This window comes from Hemitrygon akajei, chromosome 12 (assembly GCF_048418815.1).
Source record: "Hemitrygon akajei chromosome 12, sHemAka1.3, whole genome shotgun sequence".
Taxonomy (NCBI): domain Eukaryota; kingdom Metazoa; phylum Chordata; class Chondrichthyes; order Myliobatiformes; family Dasyatidae; genus Hemitrygon; species Hemitrygon akajei.
Window position 1 is genome coordinate 3,425,030 of NC_133135.1, and position 12,354 is coordinate 3,437,383.

The 12,354-nt window shown below is 45.6% G+C and overlaps 1 protein-coding gene across 5 annotated transcripts in view; it reads left to right on the forward strand.

Moving 5' to 3' along the window:
- Positions 1 to 206: 206 nt before the first annotated feature.
- The window catches only part of lhx8a (LIM homeobox 8a), a 40,009-nt gene continuing 27,861 nt past the window's right edge, over positions 207 to 12,354 (forward strand). For 4 of the 5 annotated variants that reach the window (XM_073062491.1, XM_073062492.1, XM_073062495.1 and 1 more), the window contains exons 1-6: positions 207 to 288; positions 385 to 515; positions 1,713 to 1,787; positions 2,358 to 2,501; positions 10,090 to 10,211; positions 10,885 to 11,093. In XM_073062491.1, the coding sequence (XP_072918592.1) occupies positions 432 to 515; positions 1,713 to 1,787; positions 2,358 to 2,501; positions 10,090 to 10,211; positions 10,885 to 11,093 (634 nt within the window). In that variant the 5' untranslated portion in view covers positions 207 to 288; positions 385 to 431. Of the gene's footprint in view, positions 289 to 384; positions 516 to 1,366; positions 1,620 to 1,712; positions 1,788 to 2,357; positions 2,502 to 10,089; positions 10,212 to 10,884; positions 11,094 to 12,354 lie in introns of those variants that run through there. The other variant, XM_073062493.1, reaches the window with a different exon arrangement.

Consider the following 12,354-nt stretch of genomic DNA (forward strand, 5'->3'; position numbering starts at 1 on the left):
GCACTATGCCGTGCCGAGATTGCAAATATTTTCATCTGCTCGTTCCCTTCAAAGACTGCGGGGGTTGTAACTCGAGCCCGTGTTTGGATTTCAACAGAGCCCTGTAACCGATCAGAGATAAAAAAAAAAGATGGTTAGATTAGACTACTGGCTCAGCACGGCAGAGGAAGGGGTGGGGGGTGAACTAGATGTTTTTTTTTGCTCTTATTGAATAAAAGTTCTCCGATGGCCAGGGGCTGTTACGTTGCAGAGGTGTGGTCTGCTGCAGTAAAACTTCCATCCGCCGAGGTAACTTTAGTAGAAATGACACCGTGACCATACGGAGCGCGGGGAGCGCACGCGATTCGGATTTGACTTCCAGCTACCATTGTATTTGTTTTAAAGGGGGTCACTGGGAGCCCGGCGGGGTGGAGAGAGCGACCGTGACGGAGATGTACTGGAAGAGCAGCACGGAGCCGCTGATGTGCTGCGCGGAAGCCGGCGAGAGGCGGGCAGGCAGTGCGTGCTTGCGAGAGGTAAGAGGGTCCTTCTGAAAGAGAAGACCGGCAGCCAAATCAAAGCAGCAATAGTGAGCCAGCAACTCTTCCGTGGGGGGGGATCTTCTCTTCCTTTGTCTTGTTGCCTCCATGACCCTGTTAGCGCATCAAACCTCGCTGTTTTACGGATTTATTTATTGTTAACGTGTTCTTTTCCCTTTTGAGCTACATCGGATCCAGAGGAACACTTATTTCGTCCGCCTTTACACTCGTGTACTAGAAATGACATCAAACTATCCTGAATTGTCCCGGTAGATGCACCCAAGGCCCATAACCCGAGGGAGCCCCCGCCGGTGTTCGTTTCACCGAATTCACCCGGGGGCTGGCTCAATAGTCAGCCCCAATATCAATTTGTTCAGTGAACGGCGGTTTCCATGTTTACGAAAACAACTGAAACCAAGACATTCTCATATTTAACGGCGGTGAGCGGCGGGAGGTTGATGTGTCCGGTGTAATCGTACAAAATGCTGGAGGAACTGAACAGGTCAGGCAGCATCGATGGAAATGAATTAACCGTCCCGAAGGTCCTGATGAAGGGTCTCGGCCCCAAACATCGGCTTATTCCATAGGCGCTGCCTGACCTGTTGAACTCCGTCAACATTCTGTGTGTATTGCTCTGCCCTTCAACATCTGCATAATCTCTTGTGCTTAAACAACGCTCGTTTGAGTTTTTTAATAACCCCGTGGAGTAATTTCTTTCTGAAAGGTTAATTTAGGGAGAGTTTTAATCTTTGGCCTGTTAACGTGAATCACCTGCGCGGGTGATTATTGTGAGTGGTCGCTCACCAATGAGCGAGCCGGAGCGCATTCGCAGCAATTACCTGTCAAGTGTCGGATGTTAAATTCATTCGCTCGGCGTTGTCTCTCCAAAGATGGGAAAAAAACGTTAATTATTGGGGAAGAGAAGGCAGCCTCCCCACCCCTCCCCTTCAAGGACCGGACTCGCTTATACTGACGTTAACCAGCGGCTATAAAGTCTTCACCTGGTCGCGGGTCGCAGAGAATCAGCACTAAGTACTCGCTCCGGGCAGTGGGCTGCCTCGTAGTAGAGCCAACCCGGGCTATGTGATTTCCAGTCTTAGGGTGGGTGGGTAGCTGGTCTACCGGGTGATATTGGGAAGCCGTTGCTGACTGCAGGCATTACAAACGCTTACCCCGCATTTTTCTCTCTTGCAGTTGAAAGCGATGTCGGCTCCGCCGGAAGCTGTCTTCGTACGAGGAGGTCGGAACCCCAGGGGCGCTTGCAGCTCGGTACCTAATCCCACTCGCTTTCTACCCTCCCCTTCCCTCCTGTCGGGCGACACGGGAGGTGTTTCAGCGCCTGGGATGCGGGCTCAATTCTTGCCGCTGTCTACAAGAAGTTTACGTGTGGTGTCTCCCCGGAGTAACACGCACAAAGTTTTGGATGAATTCTGCAGGTTATGCAGCGTCTATGGAGGAGAATAAACTGTCGACATCTTTGGATGAGGACCTCGGCCCAAAACGTTGACTGTTTATTACCCTCTATTGGAGTTGCCTGGCCTGCGTCCTGTGTGTGTTGCTCCGGATTTCAAACATATGCTGAATCTGTTTACGGGACGTCCCCCCCCCCCCCCCCCCACTCCCCACATTCCAAAGGCGTACGGGATAGGGGTATTAAGTTGTGGGCATATAGCCACACTTGAGGCTGCGCTCAGCACATCTTTCGACTGTGTGGGTTGTTAACGCCGACAGCGCATTTCACTGTACGTTTCGACGTCCTTGTAAATAAAACTAACCTGAAGTTGGAGTATGCGTGCTAACTCTCCCGCACTGCCCCTCACCCCCTCTCCATCTCTCCAGACTGGTTCTGACCAAGTGGCCCAGGACGACCAGGGCTCACCCGCCTCGACTTCTCCGTCTCCGCAGCCGGCTGCCGCCCCCCGATCCGGCCGCAACGTCTGCAGCAGCTGCGGACTGGAGATCGTGGACCGCTATTTGCTGAAGGTGAGATCGGGCCGAGGCTCCAAAGTTACTTTCAAGTTTGAGTTTGAGATTAGCGGATAAACCAGACGGCGCTGGCAGCTACTTTAGCAGCGAAACTTGGACAGGCAGGTTCATGAAGTTGAAATGTGTTACATTGCTGCAGCAGCAGCACAGTGCAAAGGCATTAAAGTACTACAAATCGCAAAATAAAATGGGGTCGTGTTCACAGACCATTCAGGAATTTGAGGGAGGGGGAACAGCGGGTCGAGAAGCAGTTGCGGGGTATGAGAGGGCGGGGGAGAAGGATTGGCCAGGGGTTGGGAACTAAGACCGTGTATCAGTGTTCAAAAAATCCGTAATGGATTTATCAAAGTACACACGTCGCCATATACAACCTGCAAGGTTCATGTTCTTGTAAATACAAGCAACACAATAGAATCAATGGAAGGCCAAATGCAAAAAAAAAACAGGCAAGTAAACAACTTGGGGAAAAAGAACGAACTGTGCAAATACAAAAGGAAAGAATAACAATATAAATAAGCAATAAATATTGAGGACCTGAGATGAAGGTTCTTGGAAGTGAGTCCATAAGTTGTGAGAACAGTTCCATGTCGGGGTACTTGGAATTATCTCCTTTGGTTCAAGAGCCTGATGGTTGAAGGGTAATAACTGAACTTGACCTGGTGGTGTGGGTTCTGAGGCTCCTGAACCACCTTTCTAATGGCAGCAGCGAGAAGAGAGCATGGTCCAGATGGTGGGGGTCCTTGATAATGCTGCTTTCCTGCCACAGTGCTCTGTGCATATGTGCTCGATAATGGGACGGTTTTGCCTCTATCGGGGGTTTAAGGTACCCAATAATAGCATTAGGGTTGATATTGGGGACTGGTTTTTCTGAATGTTGACTGTGATATGCCCCGACTCCATACCATCAGATCCGAGATTCAGAAGGCAGTAAGATGCCAGTATGTGGGAGATCTGAGATCCCACAATCCCAAACAATTCAAGCCCCGATGACTTGTTGAACCACTGTCACTGAATGGCGTCCTGATACAGGGACCCAGTTCCAGCCTTTGACCTGTGCTAAAGGGATGGGTTGCACTTGAATCCGAGAGCAACCAATATTCTTGTACGCAGGTTTACTAGAGCAGTTGGCAGTGGTTTAAACTGATATGGCAGGGGGATGGGAACCAGTCTGATAGAGCTGAGGATGAGCCAGCAGGTTTACAAGTAGATGATGGGTGTAACATGAATGTAAGGAAGAACAAGCCAATGATTGGGTACACATACAGACAGCAAAGAGTTAAATTTTACACATGCAAAATTCAAAATGTAACAGTTTCTTCCCAAGCTATCAGACTCCTCAATACCCAGAGCCTAGACTGACACCAACTTACTGCCCTCTACTGTGCCTATTGTCTTGTCTATTATTCACTGTAAAGTCTGCACTGTTTTGTGCACTTTATGCAGTCCTGGGTAGGTCTGTAGTCTAATGTAGTTTCTTTTCTGTTGTTTTTCATGTAGTTCAGTGTAGTTTTTGTACTTTCATGTAACACCATGGTCCTGAAAAAGTCTGGTTTTTACTATATACTGTACCAGCAGTTATGGTTGAAATGACAATAAAAGGTGACTTGAAAAGGGAAGAGAATGCAGGATTGAAGGTGCTGTATTTAAATCGGAGTAGCATTTGGAATAAATTGGATGAACTCGTGGTGCAGTTAGAGATTGTTCAGTATTGATGTAAGCATCACAGAGTTATGGCTGACAGATGGTCAAAATTGGGAGCTTAACATCAAAGAATATACTTTATCAAAACAACAGGCAGGAAAGCATAGGGAGTGGAGTGGCTGTGTTGGTAAGAAATGGAGTTATCTTTAGGAAGGTGACATCGGGTCAGAGAATATCAAATCTTTGTGCTTGGAGTTAAGAAACCGCATGAGTAAAAAAAACATTATGGGAATTGTATATAGGCCTCCAAATATTAGCCAAGATGTGGGATTGAGACTGCAAGGGAGCTGGAAAAGGCATGTAATAAGGGTAATGACAATTGTAATGGGGACTGGGAAAATCTGTTTAGTGTTGGATCACAAGAGGGAATTTTTTGAATGCCCATGAGATGGCTTTTTAGAACAGCTTGAGCCTACTCGGGGAAAGGCCATCTTAGATTGGGTGTCGTGTAATAACCCAGATCATATTAGGGAGTTTAACGTAAAGGAACCCTTAGGTGGCAATGATCATAACATGATTGAATACAGACTGCAATTTGAGGGGGAGTAGCACAAGTTACATGTATCAGCATCACAATGGAATGAAGGAAATTAGACATGAGAAAGGAGCTTGTTGAGGCAGATTGGAGAAGGACATTGGCAAGGATGACAGTAGAGCAGAGACGGGTGAAGTTCAATAGTGCAGGATGGATATGTCCCACACAGGAAGAAGTTCTCAAATGACGGAGGTAGGTAACTGAGGCTGACAAAAGAAGTGAAGGACTGCAGAAAAGCCAAGGAAAGAGTATATAAGGTAGCAAAAGTGAGTGGGAAGTTGAATGATTGAGAAGCTTTTAAAATCCAACAAAAGGCAATTTTAAAAAAAGCTACAAGAAGAAAAAAAGACTAGCCAATAAGATGAAGCAGGATACTATTTTTAATTATGTAAATAATAAAAGGGAGGAGACAGTTGATATTGAACCATAGAAAATGATGCTGGTGAGGTAGTAATGGGGGAGAAAGAAATGACAGATGAACTGAATGGGTACTTTGCACCAGTCTTCACTGTGGAAGACACGAGCAGTGTGCCAGAGGTCTGAGTGTCATGAAGCAGGAGTGAATCCCATTGCTATTACAAAGGAAAAAGTTCACGGCAAATTCAAAGGGCTTAAGGTGGGTAAGTCACCTGGACCAGGTGGACTACATCCCAGAGTCCTGAGAGAGGTTGCTGAAGAAATAACAGATGTATTAGTCGTGATCTTTCAAGAATTATTTGATTCTGGCATGGTCCCAGAGGACTGGAAGATTGCGAATGTCATTCCACTCTTTAAGAAGGAAGGAAGGCAAAAAGAAGGAATTTATAGGCTGGTTAGCCTAACCTCTGGTTGGGAAAGTGGAGTCTAATTAAAGATGAAATGTTGAGACTAATGATAGTGTAGTGTTCTCGCGCAGGGTGTAGAAACTTTGAACTAACACCAAGTTAAACTGAAGTCAATGAGGGCAGGATCTGTTGAGGGCAAGATTAACTGTTTACTGTTCACTCTTCCACATTAACGTATGATGAAAACTGTTGATAAAACAATACAAAATACAGTATGTTGGCATCACATTTACATTATAAATACTTGTAAAAGTAAAACTACACCAAGCCATATTACATTAGTCTCATTAAAGTACAACATACAGTCAGAATCTACCTATGCCATCAATAGCTTTAAATACACTTCAACACAAACTTTCCAGTAATACTTTCAATAGCACAAGAAAATAAACTTTATCAACCATCATTTCTTTTAACAGAATCAGCATTAACATTTTCACTTCAACATATCAACTGTCATATGAACTTATGGCATTGCTTCTATGATGTTTCTTAGTGCGTAGAAATGGAACTTTTCTCACGTTGATCCTACACACACAAGCCCCTGCCTTCCCGTTACTCCAAACCAGTATTTACCCACAAGACGCGTCGAAATCGGGTGTGAAGTCATCACATGCCGCGATACATCACAGATAATGAATTTACTTTCAACAACTGCAACGTAGTTATCAACCTTAACTTTAACTAGAAAATAATTACAAATGAATTACAAAAGCAAAAATGTAATAAAGCTAAATAAATGCCTTAAGGGCAACACAGATAGAATAAATCAAAGTCAGCATGGTTTCTGTAAAGGGAAATCTTGCCAGACAAATCTGTTAGAATTCTTCATGGAAGTTACAAGCAGGGTGGACAAAGGAGAGGTAGTAGACGTCATTTACTTGGATTTTCAGAAGTCATATGATAAGGTGCCACACATGAGGCTACTAAAGCTAAAATCCTATAGTGTTACAGGAAAGATGCTGTCATGGATAGTGGAATGGGTGACTGGCAGGAGGGAGTGAGTAGAATTAAAAGGACCTTTTCTGGTTGGCTGCCAGAGTGTTCCTGGGGATCAGTATTGTGACCACTACTTTTCACGTTGTTTGTCAATGATTTGGATAATGAAATTGATGGCTTTGTGGCAAAGTTTTCAGATGATATGAAGATAGGTGGGGGGTAGCAATCTGATGGCAGCAGGACTTGGACAAATTGGAAGAATGGGCAAAAAATGTGGCAGATGGAATAGTGTTTGGAAATGTATGGTGATGCATTTTGGTGAGAGGAACAATAGTGCGGACTATTATCAAAATGGGGAGAAGTTTCTAAAATCAGAGGTGCAGAAGGACTTGGGATTCTTCGTGCAGGACTCCCAGAAGGTTAATTTACAGGTTGAGTCTGTGGTAAAGAAGGCAAATGCAATATTGGCATTTATTTCAAGAGGAATAGAATATAAAAGCAAGGAGATAATTCTGAGCCTTTATAAGACACTAGTCAGGCTACACTTGGAGTATTGTCAACAGTTTTGGGCCCCATATCTCAGAAAGGGTGTGTTGTCTGTGGAGACGGTCCAGAGCAGGGTCACCAGGATGATTCTGGGAATGAAAGGGTTAAAATGAGTAGTATTTGGCAGCCTTGGGCCTGTACTCATTGGAATTTAGAAGAATATGGAGGGACCTCATTGAAACCCATTGACTGTCAAAAAGACTAGATAGGGTGGTTGTGGACAAGATGTTTCCTATGGGAGGGTATTCAGAACTAGAGGGCAGAACATCAAAATTGATGGGCAACCCTTTAGTACAGGGGTAAGGAGAAATTTTAAGCCAGTGTGTGGTAAATCTGTGGAATGCTCTGCCACAGATTGTGGCGGAGGTAAAGTTCATGGGTATATTTAAGGTGGAAGTTGGTTGTTACCTGGTCCAGTCAGGACATCAAAGGATATGTATGGGGTTGAGTGGAATCTGGGATCAGCCATGATGGAATGGTGGAACAGACTCAATGGGCCAAATGGCCTAATTCTGCTCTTGTGTCTTGTGAAGCAATTCGTCCCCCTCCCCAACTGATATATGGCCCTGGTTCCAACATTGACCAATACCTCTCTCTCTCTCTTACACCCCCCCCCCCCCCCCCGCACCAACACTGAGTTCTGGTTCAAACATTGACCAATTCCTCCTCCACCCCTCACTGTCAAGTGTTCCTGGCCCCAATTGTTGACCAATTCCTCTTCATCTCCTTACTGATACTGGGTCCTATTTCCAATATCAATCAACTCCTCGAACACCCCTCACCATCCAGACTTCTGATTGCCACTATTGACCGGTTCCTCCCCTATCCCTCACTGATGCAGGGTCCCAGTTCCAAATCCTACACCTCCACCCCACCTCCCCAAACACACATAGAGTTCCTCTCCGACTTGCTGAGTTCCTCCAGCAGCAAACACATTGATCCATTTACACCTAATGGCCTGAAACATCACATGTTTATTCCCCTGTGTGGATGCTTCCCGACCTGCTGAGCTCCTCCTGCATTATGCATGTGTGTGTTGCTCTGTATTTCCAGCATCTGCAGATCTCTGGTGTTTATGATCCATTTGTACCAATCACCATCCCCCCATATTTCCATTGGCTCCCTGCAGATTCCACCCCTTGCCCACACACTAGGGGCAATTTACAGCAACCAATCAACCCACCGGTTTGCACACCTCAGAGATTTGGGAGGGAACCAATGCCAATGTTTATCTGACATACCCTGGTCTTGGCCTTCAAATAATTTCTTCGCTCTCCAGATTGTATTGTATTTGCCAATTGCCGCATTGCAGGTTGAGTTGGTGGTAAGGAAGGCAAATACCATGTTAGCATTCCATTTAGAGAGGACTAGAATGCAAAAAACAATGTTGTGCTGACAACACAAAATGCTGGAGGAACTCAGCAGTCCAGGCAGCATCCATGAAAAAGAGTACAGTCAACATTTTTGGCCAAGAGCCTCCACAGGATCCTGATGAAGGGTCTCAACCCAAAACATCGACTGTACTTTTTTTCCATAGATGCTGCCTGGCCTGCTGAGTTCCTCCAGCATTTTGTGTGGGTGTTGCTTGGATTTCCAGTGTCTGCAGATTTTCTCTTGTTAATGTTCTGCTAAAGCTTTGCTCAGACCACACCTGGAGTATTGTGTTAAGTTTTGGATCTCTTATCTAATAAAGAATGTGCTGGCATTGGAGAGGGGCCAGAAGAGGTTTGAGAATGATTCCAGAAATGAAAGTGTTAATGTATGAGGAACATTTGATGGCTATGGCCCTGTACTCACTAAAGTATTGGGGGGGGGGGGGTTCTCACTGAAACATTGAAAGTCCTAGAGAGTGGTTGCAGATGGGATGTTTTCTATAGTGGAGGAATCTATGACCAGAGGGCCCAGCCCTTGGAGTAGAAGGATGTCTATTTAGAACAGAAATGAGGAATTTCTTGAGCCAGAGGGTGATGAATCTGTGGAATTCATTGTCATGGACGGCTGTGAAGGACAGTCATTGGGTATATTTAATGTTCTTGATTAATCAGGGCATCAAAGGTTATGGGGAGAAGGCAGGAGAATGGGGCTGAGAGGGGTAATAAATCAACCGTGATGGAATGCCGGAGCAGATCTAATGTACTGAATGGCCTAACTCTGTTTCTGTCTTGTGGTCTTATCTGAGTGGACCGATTTTTATATTGGGGTTCTACCCAGAACACTGCTGTTGGTATTCCACAAGGGAAAGGTGTCCGAGTGTTGGGTGGTTCATGTGAAAGTGCTTTCTGCTTGCACAGAGCAGGCCCTCTGACCCATTGAGTCTGTGCTGAACACCAACCATCCATTCACCCAATCCTACACTGATCTCATTTCATTTCCCTCCACATTCCCATCAAATCCCCCTAGATTCCACCCCTCACCCACACACTGGGGACAGCTTACAGTAGCCAATCAACCCATAGACCCGTACGTCCCTGGATGTGGGGGAGAACCAAAATACCCGAGGGGAACCCACATGGTCACGGAGAGAGTAAAAACTCCACACAGACAGCAGTGGAGTTCAAACTTGGGGTCTGTGGATCTGTGAGGCTACAGCTCTACCTGCTGTGCCACCCAGGTATTTAATTTTTCAGTTCCTGTTTGTTTACTGGTTTCCATGGACCTCCAAACTCTGATTAGTTTTCCTGTGGATCCTTCCCTCTGATCCTATCTGTGAAAGGATACTGTGGTGAGGCTAATGGACGATCCAGGTGGCATATCTTTACTTAAGCCCATCTCCCCTACAGGGGTATAGCCTGCCAATAGCAGCTCACCAAAGTCCTCTGTTCTGGGTCAGTCTTTCAAACTGTCCCCACCACAGATTGTTCCCCTCCCAGGAACGAGGTCTCTGGAGCTTCTGCTGGTGTTTCTGTAGCTTTGGGCTTTTACAGGATGGGGTTGCTGGCCCTTTGCCCAACCCTCCTTTTGCACCCGGGCTTGGGACCGTCCATAGTGGAGCCCGGTTACTCCATACACTACTGACTAAGACCTTGCCTTCCTCCCACAGGTGAATGAGCTGTGTTGGCATGTCCGATGTCTGGCTTGCAGTGTATGTAGAACTTCCCTGGGTAGACATATCAGTTGCTACATCAAGGATCAAGAGATATTTTGCAAACTGGATTATTTCAGGTACCATTTGCAGCTACTTTGTTGGATGGTGTGGTCTGGCTGGGATCCCACCGTATAACTACCTGGCCTCTGGTTTCTCTGTCCTGCCACTCTGGGTCCGAACAAGCCCTGTTCTCAGGTGAGGTGGAAGGGTGCCTTGGCCTCTGGTGGAACTTTAGGAATTGTACTAAGTTGGAATTTGTGTGAAGCCCACAGACCACTTAGTGACTACTATAGTGGATGTGGGCTTGACTTCAACATTCAACAGAAATTTGGATTGTTATACGGATGGGAGGGATATAGAGGGTTATGGTCCAGGTATATGTCAATGGATTCAAAGTTTCATTTTGTTATCAAAGTGTACAGCGCCTAAATTCAGATCTCCAGGTGGCCAAAAAACTAAGAAAGAAAAGCAAAGCAGCTTGATCAACCACCCCCAAATCCCAACACCCCATTGTTCATTTTTTTAAAAAAATATATAATATGGATCAGGCACAGCAACCCCCAAATCCCTCCTCCCACACAAAAATACAAACAGATCAGGCACATCAGGTGGGACTAAGCAGATTCCCGCCTCCGCGTCGCTCCCTTGTCCTCCAGTCTGCGTTCCCATCTTCGCAACTTTCCCTCATTCTCCGGCCAGCTTTCCAGCCTCCATACCTCAGATCCTCGTTGACTCTGGCTGTTTTCACAGGCGTTACGGCACCCGGTGTGCTCGCTGCGGCCGGCACATCCACGCGACGGACTGGGTCCGACGAGCCAAGGGCAATGTTTACCACTTGGCGTGCTTTGCTTGCTTCTCCTGCAAACGGCAGTTGTCCACAGGCGAGGAGTTTGCTCTAGTGGAGGAGAAGGTGGTTTGTCGGATACACTATGACTGCATGCTGGACAATCTCAACAATGGTAATACTTCATCTGTATGTGGGGATCAGAATCGAGTTTATTACCAGTGATGAACAGTGCCTATGAAAAGTATTCACCCCCCCCACCCCCCGGAAGTTTTCATGTTTTATAACATTGAATCATGGTGCATTTAATTTGGCTTTTTTTTTTACACTGATCAACAGAAAAATCTCATGCCAAAATGAAAACAAATTTCTACAAAGTGGTCTAAATTTTATTACAATTATTAAATACAAAATAATTGATTGCATAATCACTCATCCCCTTCAAGTCAGTATTTAGTAGATGCACCTTTGATAGCAATTATAGCCTTGAGTCTGTGTGGATAGGTCTCTATCAGCTTTGCACATCTGGACACTACAATTTTTCCCCATTCTTTACAAAACTGCTCAAGCTCTGTCAGGTTGTGTGGGCATCATGAGTGAACAGCCATTTTCAAATCTAGCCACACATTCTCAATTGGATTGAGGTCTGGACTCTGATTTGGCCACTCCAGGACATTAACTATTGTTTTGAGCCTTTCCTGTGTGCCTTTGACATTATGTTTGAGATCATTGTCTTGCTAGAAAACAAATACTCTCCCAAGTTCCTTGTATGTACTTGGCGATTAAAGTCTGATTCTGAAGTTGCAGTTCTCTTGCAAACTGCATCAGGTTTTCCTCCCGGATTTCCCTGCGTTTTGCTGGATTCATTTTACCCTCTACCTTCACAAGCCTTCCAGGGTCTGCAGCAGTGAAGCATCCTCACAGCATGATGCTGCCACCACTATGCTTCACGGGAGGGATGGTGTGTTTTTAATTATGTGTGGTCTTTGGCTAATACGAAACATAGCATTTAGTCTAATGGCCAAGATGCCCAGTTTTGGTTTCATCAGACCATATCGACACCTTCCAGCAGACATCAGAGCCTCCCACGTGCCTTCTGGCAAACTCTAGCCTAGATTTCATGAGCTTTTTTTTTTCCAACAGTGGCTTTCTCTTTGCCACTCTTCCATAAAGCTGTGACTGGTGAAGCACCCAGGCAACAGTTGTTGTATGTGTAGCCTCTCCCATCTCAGCCACTGAAGCTTTTGTAACTCCCCCAGAGTTGTCATAGGTCTCTTGGTGGCCTCCCTCACTAGTCCCCTTCTTGCACAGTCACTCAGTTTTTGAGGACAGCCTGCTCCAGGCAGATTTACAGCTGTGCCATATTCTTTCCATTTCTTTTTGATTGAATAACATTTGGAGTTCAGTTTAGTCAGTGATTTGGAAATTTTTTTTCT